This window comes from Chroicocephalus ridibundus, chromosome 3 (genome assembly GCF_963924245.1).
Source record: "Chroicocephalus ridibundus chromosome 3, bChrRid1.1, whole genome shotgun sequence".
Lineage (NCBI taxonomy): Eukaryota > Metazoa > Chordata > Aves > Charadriiformes > Laridae > Chroicocephalus > Chroicocephalus ridibundus.
Window position 1 is genome coordinate 33267488 of NC_086286.1, and position 20537 is coordinate 33288024.

Genomic DNA, 20537 nt, shown 5'->3' on the forward strand with positions numbered 1-20537 from the left:
TAATCTGCCAGACACTCCAATCAGCAATCTGCACTGTAAATCTATTTAAAGCTGCGTCTATTATGTTCTGAAGTTCAGCTGAACTGTGAAAGGGCACATGACTGAAATCACTGCATTTGAGTTGACTCACAGTTAAGTGTAGATGGGAATTGCTCGGCTCATCACAAGTTTCTGCTTTTGATTCAGGCCTTCTAAAGGCACTTCAGTTTTTGAAGGCTTGGTCGGTGGCCTAAGTGTGTACAGGTATCCAGTGACGAGAGGAATTCCAAGAGTTGCATCCCTCTGCATTGGCAGTCAACTGAAAAAAGGTGGAGCAAACTGGATGCACCCTCTTTCTCCTTTGAGAACAAAAAGCTATATCCCCATTTTACAGATAGGATAAATGGAACAAAAATGTTAGCGATGAGGTGCTCTGAAGCGCTAGCTAAAAATGTCCTGCTCCAAGTTACACAGGGAGTTGGGGTGATATAGCCAAAAATGAAACACGGGCATATATTGTCCCATGCTACTCTTAACTTCTAGACAACATTGTTATGGAAGGAAACACTGTTTATCTGCCTAGTAACTGTCTATTTTAATCTGTAAGAACAAACAATGTAAACAAAATGAGCAAACAGAAGCAGGCTTGTACAGAACAATTTGCAGTCTTGTTTTCCAGTGGAAGATTCCACAGACCACCCAGGCTTTGCTCTAGTCCTTTTCTCAACCTCGGAGCATCTAATTAAATCCCTCTCCATTCCTGACTCTAAGTGGAAGAGAGCCTACAGTCCTGTACAGTTTCTTTCCAGATGGAAATGCATAATTTAACAGAGATACAGCTGACAGGGAGAAGTGGGCCCAAAGCAGTATTAGCATTTGCCACAAATTGCATTAAATTACAAGAGGATACTTAATGAAGATGTAAAATATAAAGAAGATTAAAGCCAATATTTAGTTTTATAGACCCCTTCTAAGGTGGCACAATGCCAGGCAAGAAAAACCTCATAGTAAAACTGAATTTCTGCCTCAATTACTTTAGCGATACCAAGAATTGTTTGGTTTTGCCACACGCCATTAGTATCAGGTCATGACATTTTGTCCCATTGCATCCAACAGCTTTGTTCCATGTACATGTGTACATATATGTCAAGTTGCTCAGCACTTTACATTATTTACTACTTCCGTACTCACAACACGAGGTAAAGCACTATTCTTACCGCTGTTTTGTAGATGGGGAACAAAAGCACACAGGGACTGGCTTGTCAGTGGCAAAAGAACCTGCTTCCCATGATAAAACCATAACTTCTTCTCTGTGCTTCTCTTCAAAGGGAATTAGGCCCGGAGGAAAAACTTCATCAGGATATCAGCTGTCTCATTTTTAGAACTGGACATCATTGTAGATGTCCACGTAAATGAGAAGGTACATATCAGTGCAGAGTTGTTTTGCACTGGATGCTCCTCGAAGAGGCTGTAAGGGGTTTGTGGAAATGTGCTGTGAGGACAGGTGCTTTGGCTCCACTACTGTCAGACTGACAAATATTCCAGTTTGGAAGTTAACCCACTTGATTGGTCTGGACAGAAAAAAGTAGGGACGCTGGCAGCATTTATGCACCAAAATAAATGTTTCCTTTGGAAGCCAGAACACGTGAAGGATACAGCATCCAACACCTGGGCTTGAGGCAACAGTCTGATGAGGTCTAGGGAAGCTGAGTTCAGAAATATCTTAAAGCTGTCTTTGCGCCATCTCACTTCTAGGGTGCTTTAATAAATGAAACAATGGTATAATTTATACAGGTTGAGAGCAGACTAGGAAATCACCCTTTTCTTGCTTCTCTTGGACTAACTATGGCTTGCAATGCAAGTCAAAATCGTTGCAGCAGAATGCGGTGCATCCCTTTTCTTGATTTGCCCTTCTCCCCTTGTCTTCGTGATGAAGCCAGCACAGGGTCTCCACCAAGAGGACGGTCAGTCCTGGTGTGTATCTCACCCTGTGTTCGGAGCAGATATTGGGCTACCAATGCACGCACACAAGACAATGTCAGTTGTAATGGTGCATAGCACTCTAGGGTATCTAAGTTGCACAAAGGGTGGAGAGGAAGGAAGACCAACTGTGTGCAGCCATCCTTTCTAATTAAATTCCTGCAGTTAAAAATAAATCCTGGAAGCTGGCGCTTCTGGCACATCCAGAGCGTCACCTTCCCAAGTATCTTTTTCTGGCCTGAGCCGTAGGAAGTTGAAAATGTGATCCGCTGTGTAATAGTGCAGCATATTCTTGGCCAAATTCCTCCTCATTTTTTACCTCATGCATTTATAGTTTGTTTGCAAATGTCATATGCCTCCTTTTCTTCTTAAAGCTAGTCTCTGCAGAACCAGGTATCATGCGGGCTATTGTGGAACGTAACCTACTCTTCTCAGTTTGTTCACATCAGTCCTGGCTATGGTGAGAGAGAAGCCAAACCTGGCTCCCGAGCCCCTTGCCTCCTTAGTTACCCAGAAATGCCAATTGCGGTAATGTTGATATTGAACTAAGACCTGATTTCACCCAAAAAAGTTTTCATTGCCAAGTAATTTTGGTCACTACAGAAACCAGAAAGGTTTGTGTTGGATCGGTGATATTGCATAATTAGGTTTGCAAAAGAACAAGAACAGAGAAATGAGAATAGTGGGGAAATCAGGCTTCTTGCTTTTGCAAGTTCTAACCACAGAAAATGCCAGAAGTTTTATTTCTTATCAAGAATAAAGGAGTTAATCTTTAGTTGCCTGTCCCCTGTTCAGAATATATTTTACAGCTTCAACTAGACAAATGGAAAGAAGCTAAACCCGTAAGTTTTGGTGATTGATGGCAGTAACCTATAGGAATGCCTTTAATGGTCAGTTTGCAGTTGAACATAATGATTTTGTCTCTTTTCTCCGGGTTTTGGTTTGTGTCTGTGTGTGTTGAAATAGACATCCAGATATAAAACCAGCTATTCTAGAACAACTTAGCTGTAGAAAAGCAGGTTCCCAAATTCTGGTAGCAATGTTTGTCAACTGCCCAAATGGCTATAAGGAGTATTGGATTTATTCATTTCAAAGCACAAATAGACACAGAAATACAGGGGAAAGGTAAGGAAAGTCTCTAGAAGTTTGTTCCTCGTTACTGGTGTCTGTGATTTTGTTACTGAAATCATTAAGCAGGCGGTATGTTTGTTGGAAAGATCCATTTTACAGGGAATCCCGCAGAGAATGCCTTTCTGTCAGCAGCAGTGCCTTGGTGCTCACCTACTGCTGAAGACGATGGGCGAGGTGCAGGGGACCTGGTCTCTGCACACCTGCCCCACAGGTTAAGGACAACAGAATGGGTGGGTAGCAGAGAACGGTATTCTAGAGCAGAGCAGCAGTTCCGGCTTGTAGGTCACATCTTGCTGAACTCAGAGAGAGGAGCTACAACCCGAGTAACTCATCAAAAAGATTAGACAAACTCAGTAGGAAAAAGAATGCAGGGAGCTGGCAAGAGGACAATGCTAGAGTGAGCTCAGACAAAAAAAAAAAAAAGACTCCTGAAGTTTGATGGTTTTTTTTTCCCTCCAGGATATGTAGTTCAGAGGTAGGCGGGAGCAGTGGCCAGCCAACAAAGGCTAGATACTGTGGTTTTGAAAGAGGCATTCGAGCATATGGAGCTTTCGTGCAAAAAAAGAATGTTTTTTTGATCAATTCCAGGCGAGATGGCAGTTGTGTCATTCTGAGTGCATCTCGTCAGATTAGATGGGATCACTGAGAGTCTTTTGGCATTTTCAGTCTGAGAGGAAAAAAACACATGTGGCTAGTGAAATTGCCCAGCGAGGAGATTTCCCCCTTCTGACTTGGCTGGTAGAGTAGGGGGTCCTGAAGCCATGTCAGCCCCTGATGTGATACTGAGTAACACAGTCGGTGACAATTTGGCCAGTTCTCTCCTGGTTGGGGAGCTCATTGTTTGGAAGGGAAACCCACTGCCAGTATTTGCGGTGTACTATCAGAATAACATGATGTATTCTGGGCAGGGCTTGGGCTCTGGTTTTGTGTGTTCATTAAATGACATTTGTGAAGTAACACATAAGCGTGAGCTTTATTAGGAAGAAGTTGCAAGTTGGCATGAGTGTGCCATGAATAATGAAGGGAGTGAAGTACTTCTCAAGGAAGTGAGATAAGCGAACCTTTTTGATTAGAGTAGGAGAGTAGCTGCATGTTGTTAAGGCTTGATAAACCAGTTGGAGAAGTACAAATCAACCTTCTGAGGAGCTGCTATATTTAGCGCCGAGTTTCAACCATGACTGATTCCGTGCAAGTTCAAACTTTGGGAAAGGAAGATACAGCTCCTACAGCATGTTCAACTGAAAGTCCGTCTTATTTCTGTTAGCGGCGATGTCTGCCTGCTTCCCTGTTGTTGACACGTCTTGGTATATACGCTGTTCTTTGCAAGAGTGTCACTGGAGAGTTTTATATTGAGCTGAGGTGTAGTGAGAGTTTTCCAGTACTGGGGTTTGTATGTCATAAGTTTTCTATAGGCACTCCAACAAAAAAACAAGTGTGGAGGGTTTCCTCTGCTGGCTTTGAGTTTCTCTGTGAGGTATGAACTTTCAGATCAAATGAAAAGAGATCACAGTTCATAGCTCAAGTGTGAAACCAGAGACGAAGCAGGTACCAAGGCAAAAGCTAACTGAAGCTTAAACTGAAAATTTACACTGAAGTGTATCCTAAATTGAAATATTCCTTGCCAAAATGTCTATCATTCTGGTAGCATAGGAGTTGGAGTAGTGGTGAATTGTTTGGTTGACGGGAATCTCACAGGTTCAGCAACATGGATCTGTTGTTTTCAGAACGGCATGCGGAGTTCCTGGTTCAGTGCTCTTACTCCATTGTGTAAGAAAGAAAGAAATTTATCACCTCTCGTTCATGCTATCTGGAGTTGAAAGGAGTTTATATGAGCATCATCACACTGAATTGTTTCGATGATTCAGAAAACAGAGTGCTCCCTGTGGGTGAGTACTTTGTCGGCTTTCTGGGGTTAGTCAGTCTATAACACAGAATAACTTTCTTCCCTGGTGCTGAGTGGCATACCGGAATATTACTACCTGGCAGAACGAAGCTCTCCCGTGCTTCCTCCCAGATTTCATCAGTGTGCACTAAGAGAAAGCAACCACCGAGAGACATCTTGCAGTAGTTTTCTTGGGAACAGGGAGGCAGGGGCTCCTCTGTTCTCATCCTGACCAAGAGTCTAGCAGAGCTGTGGGCAACTCGTGGAGGTCCGCTTACTAATTTTGGATACCTCCATTTTGGGGTTCCCAAGCTGCGCCGCATTTTCAAAGGGTGGGTAGCTCATGTGACTCCCATTAAAGTCCATGCAGGATCAGGAGCTCTTGATTCAGCCCACAGATGTCTCAAAGTGGGTGTTCTTAACATTCTTGATCTTAAGTTGGGTTCATTTCCCGTCGTGAAATGAGAGCACTATTACCTGCCTTCAAAACAGATGCTGTACAGGGGCTTTGAAGTGTAAAGCAGGACTGTGTGATATTGCCAGATCTCTAGATACTTTCAGCTGTGCTTTTTAGATGACATAAAAATTAAAAATTGCAGAGTTGTGAATGTTGTATGTTTTATTTCCAACATTTACCACAAACCAGATAACTTTTCAGGGGAATTCATGCATCTGTAATGCTGGTGGCTGATGTTTTTAGAAACAGTGAATAACAATGTAGTAGGATGTTTCAGAAAGGAAAGAAAACGCACGCAGGAGGCCTTGTATCGAGATTAATCTCTCAGGAATGCAGGGGGTTAACGGTCAGGCTGATTAATCACTGTTAATGAACCATCAGGAAATCTGTCAGGAAGTGGGTAAAAATTCCTGATGGCTGATGTGAAGCATTGTGTGGTGTGCTTTGGTTTTGATGTTTCCCAACTGATAGCCTACAGTGAGTGTAGTTCAGTTACCTCTAAGTTCTCAAGACATGTGAGGGACCAGATGACCCGCTGCCCTTGTTCAGCTTGAGTAAGTGAGCGAGACGTTTTCCCCATGCGTGGCTGTGCAAGTACGATGCAACATAAATGCAAGAAAGTCGGGGATTGCTCCTTCCCACGGCTTCCCAGAACAGAGTCTGGAAAAGATAAAGAAAGGAATCGTGATCGTTCTCTCATTCCTCTGGTCCGAGCCCACAGGGTACAGGGGGAAGAGTGGAGCAGGCGGCTTTCCCTGTGTGAACAAGGAGCCAGAGTATTAGGACTTGGATACACAACTGAGTTAATGAATTGCCTGGTGTTGACCGAGGGTGAGGTTTCACAGTTGGCTTAAGCTGATCCAAGATTGTGCTGCTGCTGAAAGGAGTGTTTTTAACCTCTCCCTCCTCTGAATCGGACGGACTGGCTATCGTGTGGTAATACAGCAGGTTGCTGGTCTAGGTGGAAACTCATGTTTCTTGGTCAGTGTTGGCTGGCTTAGTCTTCAGACAGATCGGAGAACTGATCTGCCTGACTGCTTGGCCGCACGAGCGCTAGATCTGATGTAGGGGAGGGCGTGGGAACATGAGACAAGGATAAAAACATGAGTGGGGACTGAGCCTTCAGCAGTAACATAACCATGGATTGGCTTAAGCCTATTATGAAACTGCAGTCTGAATCACTGGAATTAGGAGTGCACTGTCAACCTACAGGGAATGCAAATTAAAATGTGTTAGCTTACACCTCCCGCCGTTGTTAAACGGTGGCTGAATGCAGCCATTCTGCACGTGGCAGGGAGGAAGGAGCGTGTGGCAGGGCAGCAGCATAACAGTTTGCCGTGACTTGGTCTGGAGCCTGCAGACCATGTCAGGCAGCGTCGGTGGGTGTTTGGGGAAGGCAGAGGGGAAGAAGAAAGGCACAGCCAAGCACCGCTACCGTGGATTCTCTCTATATATTTTCTTTTGGCTTAGGGTAACATGTTCTAGCGTGTCTTCGTGACAAGACTGCAGAAGCGCTCAGTTACCAGAGCGCAGATTAAGCACAGTAATGCAGCTGTGGATCCAGACCCTGAAGGTCTGGGGCACAGTGTGCTTCTCCTAGTACTTCTCCTTTATCTTTAACCCAACTAGCTTTGCAGTGCTCTCTAGTCTGCACCAAAAGCCTAACTTAGACCTAAAAAGGCAAGCCCTGCTTTTTGGTTTGAGTTCATTTGGTTTTTATTGCAAAATTTGGTAGTTCCATGTTAAGGACTTTTTATCATTTTGTTCTGGCTCAAAACTCCATGCATCGAAAAAGGAATAACTATGCTAGTGGAAACTCTCGTTGTAATTTTCAAATATTTCAGGTTTTAGAGGTTTGCGTCCACAGGTCTGCTCCTGTAAGCACAGCTGTGAGAGCCCCACCAGTATCTGTGGGTGCCTTACAAAGATGGCAATCCTTCAACCTTGGACACCATGGGAGTAGTCACCCTTGTTGGGCCTTGAGCTTAGGAAATAGTTTGAAGACAGTCAAATTAGTTTACTTTCAGGAGAGTTTCAAGATAGCGGAGTTCGTTTAATTTAAAGACTGTCTTATTTCAAACTGCCAAAATACCTCTCCAGTGAAACATAAGGAAAAATGGTGATGGGGGGGATATTAACCCCCCCAAAAAATTAAAAAAAATAAATAAAAGTATTGCACAGGCAAATAAATGCAAAAGTCAAAAAAACAGCCAGTAACATTTCCAGAAATAAATCATTCTCCATCACATAGAGGATAAACATGAGCTGTTTCAGGGAGAAGGAAATCATAAAAATAAAGACCAAAAAAAAGCAAAGCTGTATAACTGATTCAGCCACTGTTACCAAGGGATATTTTACACCCCGAGCATTTCAGCTGAATTTATCTCTTAGCTGAGACATAGACCCTCTTGGCACAAGAGTGCCTGAATATATCCCGAAGGCTGGAAATGTTTCTCCAGTTCCACTAGTAACCTTTCATCAAAGCACAGCCCAGGGATTCTTGTAGGGAGACATAGGCTTTCCCCACTTAGGAGGAACGGCTAGTGAGCATCTTCGCTGACAGATATTTTTGTGTTACATAGGGCTAATTTGTAGTTTGGGTACAGCGTAGGCAGGGGTACAGCAAGGAATGTTGAGCAGATGTGACAGAGAGCGATAACATCCTTAGCATAATCCAGTATCACACGGTTACGGAGTGCTATAAATACAACAGGAATTCTCCAAGGCCCAATTCCTTCAGCAGAGTGGGGCATCTCTGCATTGCCATGCATTTAGACTGCACTAAATCAGCGCAATCCTCAGGCTCCGTTTGTTTGTGCACTGCTGTGAACGCTCCTAGGAGACTATAAGCATCGTTGCAAGCAATATCGTTGATTCCGCATTATAACGCAGTTTCTGACAGCTTTTGGATTGATGTTTTGATTTATTCACCAAATGAAGAATTTATCATTATAGGCGTGCCTAATGTTTCTCTTATACAACACATCATTCCTTCAAGACTTGGTAGCATGCTCTTACAATGTATTTAATGGAATGAATCCACGTAATACAACAGAGCGTACGTGGACTGTGACTTCTTGAAACATCACCCGAGGAAAGTTTTCTGAGGTTGAGTAACAAGGGCAGGCTCCAGGAGCCCGAGCCCCCTCCTGCTCTTACATGGTTGCCATTACTCTCAGCCAGGAGGACAGACAGGCTAGGAGGGCGAAGGCTGGGCAAGAGGTTGCCCTAGAACAACCCTGTGAACTGTAGCTTTTGGTCGCTTGGCCTCCCAGGTTTTTTTTTGGTGAACATGTCATCTTATTGTATAAGTGAAAGGCATCCTATCATCCTATACATGATTGACTGAAAAATGCTTTACTTGCTGGAAAGACTGTTGAACAATATAGTTTCCACTTACAAAGCACTTTCCTTAAAAAGCTTCTCAGGGCAGCGTTGTACAAAAATAGTTATACTAAAGTTGTGAACCAGCTTCTGACAAATCAGGACTAACAAAAGCGAAGGTATAAATAGAAGTGTTTTTGTGGGTTTTCTCTTCTCTAGAGGCACAGAATCTCAATCAGTGCTGGACTGTAACAAACAAAAATGCCCTTTTCCAGACACACAGGAAAACAAGGACCTTCCAGACTAGTGGCACAGAATATAAATAGGTTTTCAAAATTGCTTCAAAACCATAAAACTTAGTCAAAACCATAACATTGTCATTTTAGAATGAGCCACGCCATATCAGACAAATTTTTTGATCCAATTCTTTGTTTTATTTCATACAAACTAGCATCTCCCGCTTTAGAGAAAGGTTAAGCAAGTTATATTTTTATAATTATGGAATGAATTGTCTCCAGGCACTCAAGGATATGAGGATTATCTTGAAGTCTGCAATGTACTAGGATTCCTGGAAGGCAAATGCTGAAGAATGTAAAATATTACATATTCTGTGTTTGTCAGTGGGCAGAATAAATGCACCTTACCGGTCATTTTCAAAATTCATTATTTTTGCAAAGTAGGTTTGTTGTTGTTTTTTTTCCTTATAGCAGGTTTTGAAACTGATAAATGTAAAGCTGGTATTCGCTAATCCAGAGCTTGGATAATCTTGATTTTATTCTGAGCCTGTTCCTTCTTATGCTCTGTGCTGACCTTTTCTGAATCTACCAAACCCAATGTAGTTTAATCCACACTGCCAAAGAGGGAAGATCTGTTTCTCTAAGCCAAAAATAGTTCTTATTGCAGCTAACCTTGCAGCTGAATCAGTTCTGCTATTGCTCTTTAAGTCATGTTTGACCAGTCATGTTTGCACAGACCAGAAGCAAGGCTGAACAGGGTATCTACATAATCAGGCTGATGCATGCCGCTGCTTTCAGTGTGGTAGCTCCTAGATTGAAAACACCATCCCCCCAACCCCCAAAAAAACGTTTATTTACCAACAACTGAATTTATGATACCCTTGGGGTCTGTGGTAGCTGAGCTTTAGAGATACTGACTGCTTCAGTCTACGTATGGGAAGTAAGGGTTTCAGCGAGAGTTCACTGGCATCAAATCCTTCTGTATATTCTCCAGCCATCCCATGATCTTTTCTCTTGCAAAAAAAAAAGAAAGTACTGGGGGGCCTTTTTCCATTCTGCATGGAAGTCTGCTGTTCACCCCCTTTTCCACCTTTGTAGTCATTTAACATATTTCAGCCTCGCCAAAAGGGAGATCTGCAGCCGTCTCACAACCTCAGAGCATCACCCCCAAGCGGAGTGGCACAGTACCGCTGCAGGGAGAATGTACGTTCCACCTCGCCATCATCCAAACTAAGAGCCGGGTGATGTGCACTTAGTCTTTTTTTTCTGCGATAGCAAACAGCGCAGCAATTATTTGGGGCAGTATTTAGTTACCTCCATTAAAAAAAAAAAAACATTCAAAAAGACGGTATGTGGCTCCATGCTGCTGCCCAGTAATAGTTTATGATATATGACACCAGATATTCTGAGTATTCCTCATTAAAATAATCTTCGGCCACTTCCACTACTCAGTGATCACTGTATGAGAAATATTTGATGTAAAAATGACAAGTTCTTCCTGCTAGAGCTCCAGCATAACAGATCTGCTTGCTGAAATTCTACCTCTGTCTGTAACAGCAGCGCCAAAATAGCTTTAATAATTAATCATGCGCCGATTAGATTATAAGCTCTGAGATGGGCCGGAGATTTTTGTATTATGCATCAGACAAAAGACACTGGCAATGCTTAACTAGCAGTCACCTGCTCCTGCTCCACCTGCCATTGTGGGAGCACTCTGGAAACCAGAAGAAAGACAAAGGCCCAACAGAAATTGATAAAAACCTTCACCTGCCCCTGGAATGTTCAGGAATACAGAACTGTTGAAACAGGTGCTGCTACAGCTGCATGCCGGGGTACGGCTTAATTAACATGTACTTTGCCAGGCGACACTTTCCATCCTACCCCCACTGTGAAGGCGATGGAAGACCGGGTCCAAACTTCAGGCTTAGCGAGAGTTAAGCAGGGAGTTTCCCGACTGGCAACACCAGTGCAAACAGCTGCTGTGGCAAGGGCCGGCAAGGCAGAGGAGGCACGGCCAGGGCACCCGCATGCTGCGCTCACCCCCTTTAGGCTTCCCTTGCAATGGCCATGCTGCTCTGCCCGGCCAGCCGCTTGTTACAGATCTCTGTGGAAATGGTATTTTGTTGCCGGAATGATATTATATGCAGCTGATTTTAGGGTAAATAGGAGTTTAACACTGAGAAGCACTAGAACTCAAAATTGGAAAATTACTTCCTAGCCTTAACTTCCAGTTAGAAATTTTGCTCGGCTATTTTAACTAACTTTTTTCCAGGCCTTTTGCTCCTGTCCCATGACTCTTGGGGCCTATTTGTTACAAGTTCAGAGGTAAAACCCCTCAGGGGAGGTAATCCATATGCTGGTTCTTAAATTAAATACGATATTAGCAGTGTGTCCAGTGTAACGCTTTTACTGATATAAAAGTATGATTAAAAAAAGGGGACCTTAGAACCAGTTTTACGGTATCAACAAGAATTGTTATCAGTCCAGCCTTAGAAATCAAGCCAGTTTTAGGGGAGGAGGGGGAAGGGACACTGTGGAATGTAGTGAGCAAATCAAATTAAAAATGATTCATTTTGCCAGTTGCTGAGGACACTCAACAGTTACTCGGGAGCACTCAGGAGGCGAACAGTTGTTATCCCCTGCTGATCGGAGGAGATCTAGTGGTCTCTGGGCTAGAGGGTCAGAGCAAGCCGGGACACGGCCAGTGCCCGCTCGGAGATGGCACGTTCCCTGTTTGCTAAGGGCTCGCAGAGCATCAGGCAGCTCTCCTGGGAGAGACGGCCTGGGGACGGGTAACTCAAGAGGGCCAGAGCTCCAGGTGAATGCCACTGTCCTCTGCCCCCCCCACAGTCAAACTCAGCAGAGGCAGCAAAGCTTGTTGCAAGGGTGGTTTATGCGACAGACATAGCATAGACCTTCGTTAGTGGGACCTTTTTAATGAACAACAGCTAAGTTCTGGAGGCATCAAAATGTATCGTTCTGCAATTAGGAATTTACAGACGCCACAAGCCACATGGCTTATTTTTTTTCCCCTTTTCTCTGTCCCTTCTACCACTGCCCTTTATGAAAAACAGAAGTTAAATGAGAGAAAAATAGCTTTAATGAAATGTTCAGGTTGAGAAATCAAAATTGGACACTCCAACAACAGGAAGTTTCAAAAGCAATGTCTATAACAGCGTGTTGCTGAACTGTAGCTGCTTTTCTTTTTTTTTCCTTTAGGTTTAAGCCATATTATAATGCATACCTTGAGTCAAGAGCTGGGCACAAAGGTTGCATCATGCCATTAGTTTAACATGGCAGAATTTCCCAGGAATACAAAAGTGAATTGAACTCAACCCCTGAACAATTTCCTGACTCCTGCAATCAGTGCTGCAACTTTCGTCTTTCCAGTAAACGCATCTGAATCGTTTCCCTGTGCGAATATGCTTAAACTTCTTTGTTATTTTATTCTAGGGAGCTGGAGACAGTTTTGTGGGAGCACTGGCCTTCTACCTGGCTTACTATCCCAAGTTAGCCATGGAGGAAATGATCAGGAAGTCTAACTGCGTCGCATCAGTGAGCGTCCAGGCATCAGGGACACAATCTTCATATCCTTACAGGAAGGACTTGCCTCAGGACCTTTTCTAATTGACATTGTCTAGCTCAATGTACTGATTTTATCTTATCCCAGACAGCATTATTCTCCTGACTGCACCGAGGTTCTCCTCTGCTGACTGGAAAGACCAGGAAAGTCTCTTTGCTTCTTATTTGAGGAATCCTGTTAGTTTGTGTTCTACAACAGTATGATGGGGCAGTGGGCCTTTCAAACGCAGCACGGCAGGTCTCTCTGGCCCCGCACACAGCCACTGGGCTCGTGGCCATCCCACCCAATGCGCTACACTGAACTACACAAAGTTTACAGCAAAACATCTGGAGGGTATTGGGCTCCTGGTGATGTTTCACCTTGATTTTAATCAGAACTTCTGATGTGCCATGCCAGCACGTGAAGCTGAGCGTTAGCTTTGAGACTGCAACTTCAGCCCCTGGCTGCAGCCACCAAGGCCAGCGTCTGGCTCATAACAAAGCACCGTACCTCCAGCCCCCCAGCCCATCTGTTCCCCTGTGCCTCAGATGCGGGCTGCGGCGCTGCCCTCTGCCACGCTGTGGAAGGTCCCTCAAACCACAAAGAGGACAAGAGTGCTACTGAGGTAGACTTTGAAAAATGTTTCTAGCCATATGGCTCTAAACATAGGTGAGCTAATTAAAGAAAATCTTCCACAAGTATCAGAGAACTCTGGCCCTGTGCTTTCTTCATGCTTGACAAAAATCCAGGAGTGAAAAATCCATCCTACTTACCTGACTGAAAATAACATAGACCTGTAGCCATAGTCACAGCTTATCCAAAAGCTCATCTCATTTCACCAGGTTCCCGTTGCTTCTTCCTTTCCTAGGAAGGAGCTGGTGCAACACTACCCCTCCAAGGAATGACACCAATTTGTGGTAACTACTGTTGAATCTGTGGCTGGTAGGTTAGAAAAACTTGCAATCCTGCCATTGAATTCCTGCTGTGGAAAATGTTAATTTTTATTGCCTTATAAAACAATAGTTCCTTTGAAGATTACAGCCTCTTTCACAATGGAAAACACAGACAATGGGATTTGCTATTTAATTTTTTTTTAATTGAGTACTGTAAAAATAACTCAAAAGATAAATAAATGTTACTGTGATGATCTATGTCCAGACATTAAGAATTTTCTCTCTCTACATTGTTTTATTCACAATGGCCTTCAAATCACAGGAGACGGTGATCCCAGTTCATTTCCTCTCTTTTCAGCCCATGTCGCTCGATTTCTGAATCAGCATTCACCCTGTCCTCCCCCCAAACTGTCCTCTCCTCATGCATAAATCAAGTCCAGTCATTGTTCAGATAGAGCGGATTTTTCTCTTCTCTGTGAAGAGGACACGTTGTTTTGCTATAGGGAAAAAAAAAGAATCTGTTAAAAAGCCTGAAGTGTTAAGATGCAATTCAACAAGCCTACATCCCCTTCTCCTGGCTGCCTTCGCTGCTTAGATGAGCGTGGAGCAACTGACTGGCACGGTGCTGCTGTTAAACAGCTCTTGAAGGAGTTTAGTAGTGCTTTCACTTTACCACATGCAATTTTTAGTTCTTAAGAGGTCCGTTTTACCTCTGTGAAAATCAGTATCAGGATTTGAGTGGCTGAAAACATTCAACAGCTGCTCTGTGTGACTATTCTGAGTCACAGCTACTCGATGCAGGGACAAAAATAGGTTCTTACTGCTTTCTACTACTCTTCAACTTCAGAGCCCAAACAACTACAGATGATGAGCTGGATCTAGCCAGTCTCACAGACTGACTGCAAAGTTAACGAAGCGTCCTGTGGATCTCTCAATGAGGCACAAACTGACCCTGCCTCCAACACCTGATTTTAGCAAAGTCAGTTCAGCTACGGGTTAAGCATAGCCAATGCACTACTAAAAAAAAATAATAAAAAAAAAATAAAATCAAAGCAAAGCTTTACAATGCCCTTTGAAAGGCACCACTGTTCCGCTAGAACTTCATCATATGAATTCCTTTGAAAGCTACGCAAGAGCAATTCACACAATAACAAAATCTCTTCTTCCACATAAAAGTTTCGCTTTAAGAAATGCTGCAACTTAGTAACGCATTCTGTTGCTGCAGTTAGGAGGTAGTGAAACTTGGGCACCACTGCCACTACTTCACTAAAAAGATTCATTCTGTGGAGGTCCCAGGTTTTTGAGAAGTACAAAACATAAGGTGAAAATGCATGCCAAGTGAAAATGCTTCCTAACATATTCCTGATGTGAGTTGGTATCTAGACTCAAATTTACTTCCCTTCACACATGCAGCACTTTCTCACATCAATTTCTCACTTGTGTTCTACTACAGGCTACAAAGATCAGAGCTTTTTTTCCTAATTACTTCCAATTTCGTACTTCAACAACCTACTACATGTTCTGCGACAGAAGCTCTACTTAGCCTGAGCTCTCCACTCTCTTTGCATTTCCTACAAGTTGCGAAGCTTCTGGAGGATCACTTTGCACAATGTTTCGATGCAGTAATTTAAACTTTTCTTACTCAAGAAAATAATGCCGGTGATCTCTGATTCCCCTTCTGTATGGAATTGAGAAGGAGAGCCACAACCTCTGTCAGCGTGAGTGCTCTGATTAGAGCATACTGCTGCTCTGGTGGTTTCTCTCACCTGCCATAAAGCTCCTGTACCGTTAGATCTGAGTATGAAAAGGTTAGTCATCTAACAAGAACACAAAATTATAAGAACATATAAGCTTGAACCACATAACTACTGGCCATGCATGATGTTATCTACTTAGAGCTGCTTAACACATTTCTTCATTCTATAGATCTAAATACGTGGTTTTTGCATTCACTCCACCATGCTATTTCTAGCATGGTCTTGTTTAAATTCTAAGTTTCCCCAAATTCAGCTTTTTAACTTAAAATTAAGCTTTTTAATGTTAACTAGACTAGTTCCTGCCCCAGAAACTTCAGCTCTTAGTCACCTTTCAAAAGCTTGGTGAGCAAAATGCAGTTTGACAAGTGCTATAACCCCCCCAAAAAATCAGATTCTTAAACTGAGAAAATCTGCAAGGACCAGAGGAACATAAAAGAACCCACAAACTGTCATCTGGAGAATGGCATCATTTGTGGAGGAGAAGGACCTTGTGTTTATTTCTTTAAAAGAAAAAGTCCATTTTGTAAGTGATGGTTAAAATTTATTGTCTAGCGCACCCATGGCAGCTTAACAGAACATTTCTATTGATGCATGCTTCGTGGCTGCTTGTTGGAGGTAGCACAGTCTAGCAAACCACACAAAGAAACAGAGTGAAAGAACTCCTGTGTCACTTTGCTTTGCCACTGACATGTGGCATGGCTGTCATCAAAGACTCTGATGTGTCAGGCAAGTCACTACTTTGTTTCGCTACCACAATCTGTAAAATGAGGGCAAGGTTTACTTCCCACTGGAATGTCATGAAGAACAGCAACTGTACAATCATCTGAGTATGAAACATGTTATGACATATTGTGCTTAGATGGGAAAAATCCTGTTATATTCAAATCTTTTGCCCCCCACAATCTGAGAAGCTTATACAAAGCAGGCTGACTTCTTCCCTAAGCTCTCTTACCAATGGGATCATATCTCAGCAGGACCAGTTTTTCCTGCAGTCGGAGTCTCCTGATGTTGAAACAGAAGCCTGTCTCGGCTGCACTTTTCATCCTCACCAGAATGTACCTAAAGGCACAAGAAATGTCTCTGTGTCAGTGCACAGGCACACAGCAACGGCCCACCATGTGTCTGCCAGGGCACGGCCAAACAGACAAGCTTTTAGCATAAACAACTTGGCAGAATCACAAAAGATGGTGCCTTTCAATTTCATGATGTTCTGGATGGGAGCATCAATACTATATGTTAAATTTCTAACACAGACACAGAGCCCACTATAAACCATAAACTCCAGCATCAAGTTTAAATAAATAACTCCTAAACAGAATACAAGCTCAGAGAGAAGTAGCTCCTCCACAAAACTGTGAGGGGATAGGAAGAAAACCAGAAAAGAAAGAAAGAAAGGGGGGGGGAAAAAAAGAATCAGCATACAATTGAGTCACTACGGCTGAAAAGATAATGGCAAGTGAGGAAGGATGACAGGAGTTAAAGATGTTCAGGCTGTTGATAACATTGTATCACAGATTATCACTTCCACAGGCAGAGAGGAACCCCAGCAGATAGGATGGAACAAGAGGCATGCAAAAGGAGAAGCAAGGCCCCTTGGCACTGTCTCGCTGTCTGTCCCACTAGAGATACAGGGCTTGATGTTAACCCAGCCATGGGAAGCTCCTCCCCTCCAGTGGGCTCCCGGTTTGTGGGGTGGACTGGCAGCAGCTGCGGTGTCCCTGGGAGCTGGGCAAGCCAGGACACTGAGAAAGCTGACACCACCCCCCTGACCCTGGAAGTATGCTGAGATCTGTGCAACTTCCCAGACACAGGGCACCTTCTGAAGTTTCAAAAGAAAGGTCAAACCCTTTAACCAGTCTGCAAATTACATCTTTCTCTTCCATTACAATAAAGAGATGGATACATCTCTGCACATGGGAATTCAATTCATTTTCCTTGATTTTCCTGCCTCTAATACAAAATGGTCTGTCAAAATTAACCTTGAAGAGACATCCATTCTTCCTCACTGGTGCAGCTCTGACCAGTGTACTTCATTGTGCTCTCCCTTTTCAGCTTTGCAATCAAATTTACTGTTGAGTTCAAAATAAACAGAAAAACAATAGATTCCTGCAGACCAACCAACCAAGCATAGTCTAGAGGTTATCCCCGATTACTGTCCCCCTGTTCTGTACACTACTGCAGGTGTAATGTGTAGCACCAGTAACCACACAGACTCCTTCCCCTATACCTCACCCACTTCCTCAAAGCCTCTGTGCAGTTTCCCCTTTCTGGGGGAATCAGTGGTATCAGTATGACCAGGTCCTGAAATTCTTGTGCACCACATATTCTGAGGCCAAGCCCTTTCTGAAGAATACACCTTGTTCAGAAAACTTGCTGCCCAATGAAGAAAGGTAACTAAGAGCAGAGGCAGAAAAGAACAGTGGAAAGCTGTTGGGACATGGGGAGAAAACCCAAGGGTGGCACAGAAGGATATATAACATAAGGAGATAACATATTCCTGAAGTACCTGTGGGATTATACAAAGAACAGAGAAAGGAAAATCAGGAATAAAAAGGAGAGGGGAGGGAAAAAAACAAATCACTACATTAACATTAGTAACACCATTTTTATAAGCTACTTTTTCACCTCGCGGAAAAATCTGCTTTGTTGTGTTTGTTTCTGCGAACACATAACAGTAGAACGTGAAGACGTCAAACTGCTCTCTTCCCTGACAGGCACATACTTGGGACGTGCTTTCTTAATTTAAAACCTTGATAATTGCACAGAAATCCTGTAACAGAAGAATCTCTTCAAACCCAGCAATTGGTTGGTACTGGCTCTGTTGGGGGCTGATTCTTAAAAAACAGAAAACTTACCAAAGGCCATAGTTCCTGAGGTTGTGCAGTACCAAATATAATACATTTGCACAGAATACAACCTCTGAGAATGAGAAGACAGGAATGTATTCACAGAAACATATCAGTTTAGCCCCTTGGATTTGTCTAACTGATTTTCTTGCAGATAGTATTTTGGATGCAAGTCATTCTCTCCACATGATCTTGTCTCCTTGCATCCACACTGTAAGACTACTGGTGTGCTGAAAGTAGTTATTCCTTCCTTTCCAACTCTTAACACACATCAGCTTTCTTTACAGGTCAAAAGACTGTGACTAATTTTCTTTCAGTGCCCACTACCACCTCGGCTGAGCTGAACTATAGGGCAAATCAAGAGGCCCAGAGCACTGACTGCACCCTGTCCACTCCTCATGTATCAACGTGCTACAAGTGTGAAGAATTCTGCATGCTGCCTATGAGAAAGGTTCACAGCACCTACCCAAAGCCCATCCCACAGACAGCAAAGACCTACTCTGTACCTCAGCTTGCCCTCCTCGGCTAAAAAAATATGAAAGGTAGACAAGAGGAAGATTATGTGGGTAGTTTATAGCCTCTCTTTAATCATAAAGCACGGAAGCATGCTTCTCCTACGCAGGGCTCTTTGGATATTACAGCTCAGCTCAACGCGACAACCCATAAGACAAAACCTGCCTTTGCTACATTTTTAGAACCTAGTGGGATTTCCACACCATTCTGTACCTACCTGTGAACAGACACACATGCAGAAGGACAGAGAGGACGCAGCTAGACACAAGGACTGCATATCAAAAAAGTCTAGAGAAGCCTAATATTTTGTAAAATCACTTGAAGATACGGAGTGGTAGCAGAAATCAAAAACTGGTGAGGAAAACGCCACTTACTTAGATTTGCTCTTGGCCACTGTTTTTTTGGAGCATGAAAAAGAGGAAAAAAAGAAGAAACAGTTTTTTATCTCATTTCCCTTATAAGCAAAATATAAAGATTAAGAGTTTTCCACTGCCTGTCTTTGCAATTGCCCCAAATAGACCGTGCAAAGAGATTTACTGTCGCAAAAAAAATGCCCCACATCCTTCCATCTATGTGCTCCCAGTTGCTTGCTCTTTCTTCCATCATACCGCCTTTACAAGTGTCTGTGCAAGCGCAGCGCCTAGCGCAACAGATTGTACTTGTTGCAGCCTCCAGATGTTTTCAACATAAAGCTTCAACGCTGAATATGAATCCACTAGATGAACACGCAGCTAAGGCAGGTATGAACTAACACTGCTGGTGAAAACTGCAGTCCCACTCTCCCCTACTTGCTCACGCCCACCCCTGCTCTGGTTCTTGCTATAGTGCCAACGCAAAGGTTTGTGTGGCCGTACAGTGACCCGGACCAGAGAGCTGTTCTTGGTTGAGGCTAACCTTCTCACATGGCTGGCTTTAGGCCCATAACCCACCACATAGGATGAAATAGGCAGAGTTCTTTTTCTTCTGTCAGTGAATTTAAAGTAATCATAAATCTACAGCATAAATGTAAAAAAAAAAAAAAAAAAAAAAAAAAACCACAAAATTTTTAAAAATTGCTTCTCTATATTCTGTCTGAGCAACTCTTGTTCAGGCTTTCATGAGCTTCAGGCCAGCCTCCTCTCGCACCCTGCCTTCGCCACATCCAGAGCTCATCCACATGCGTCGAAGGGCACGTTCCTCACCTCCTTCCTGCCACCGCCCCACTCCCTCCAGCAGCTTCCCGTTGAGAAAGAGCTGAAGTTTCCCGACCTCGCTTCTGAGGGCGGGCCGGTCCCACTCCTATCGCCTTCCCGCTGCCACTGGGCCTAGCGCTCTGCCTGCTGACACCCCGCCGGCCTCTCCTGCACGACCCACCCTCCCCGGCCGCTGGCCCCGTCCCCCGCCGGCCCCGACGCCCACCCCGCCGGCCCCGGCCCCGGCCCCTCAAGGAAACCCGCCAGACGGCCCCAGCCTCGCGCCCTCCAACGGCTGCCCCGCCACGAGGCAGCGCGGAGCACGCCGGGAGCTGCAGGCCCCGCCGCCAGAGCAGCTGAAGGGCAGGTGGCGGCGCCGCCGCCGCCACCGACTCCAACGCCGCCGCCGCCGCCGCCCCCGCGCGCGAGAGCGCCCGCCCGGCCCCGCTCCTCCCTGCACCGCTCACAAGCCGCCGCCGTTAGGAACATAACGCCGGTTCTCACACCACCGAGCCGCCACAGCCACTTCCGGGCCACCCGGCAGAAGCGCTTCCGGGGCGCGGGGGCGGAGGCGAGGCCGCCGCCTTCCCGCCTGGCGGGGCGGGGCCAGTGCGTGGGCGGGGCGCGGTGACCATTAGCGGCTGCCGGGGGCCGGGCGACGGCCGCTAGGAGAGCCTGCGGTATGAGGCCGGGGTCTCCGGAGGGCAGAGCCGCCCGTGTGCGTCTGGGTGCCGGCACGGCGAGCGGGTGAAGCCTGGGGCCTGGCGGCGGAGCTTCCCTGCGCAGGCCGAGGCGGGCCCGCGGC

At 44.6% G+C, this 20537-nt stretch overlaps 2 protein-coding genes across 2 annotated transcripts in view; one reads left to right on the plus strand and one right to left on the minus strand.

The window, feature by feature from the left end:
• The window catches only part of RBKS (ribokinase), a 70170-nt gene extending 56586 nt beyond the window's left edge, over nt 1-13584 (plus strand). The window contains exon 9 of the mRNA XM_063328661.1: nt 12443-13584. Coding sequence (XP_063184731.1) covers nt 12443-12616 — 174 coding nt within the window. The 3' untranslated portion in view covers nt 12617-13584. The remainder of the gene's footprint in view (nt 1-12442) is intronic.
• A 41-nt stretch (nt 13585-13625) lies between these two features.
• Nucleotides 13626-20327, minus strand: MRPL33 (mitochondrial ribosomal protein L33). The gene is made up of 4 exons (XM_063328662.1): nt 20200-20327; nt 18935-18953; nt 16154-16260; nt 13626-13941 (listed from the first exon to the last, which is right to left on the minus strand). Exons 1-4 carry the CDS (start codon nt 20219-20221, stop codon nt 13892-13894), a joined length of 198 nt encoding a protein of 65 aa, XP_063184732.1. The 5' UTR covers nt 20222-20327; the 3' UTR covers nt 13626-13891.
• Nucleotides 20328-20537: the final 210 nt, after the last annotated feature.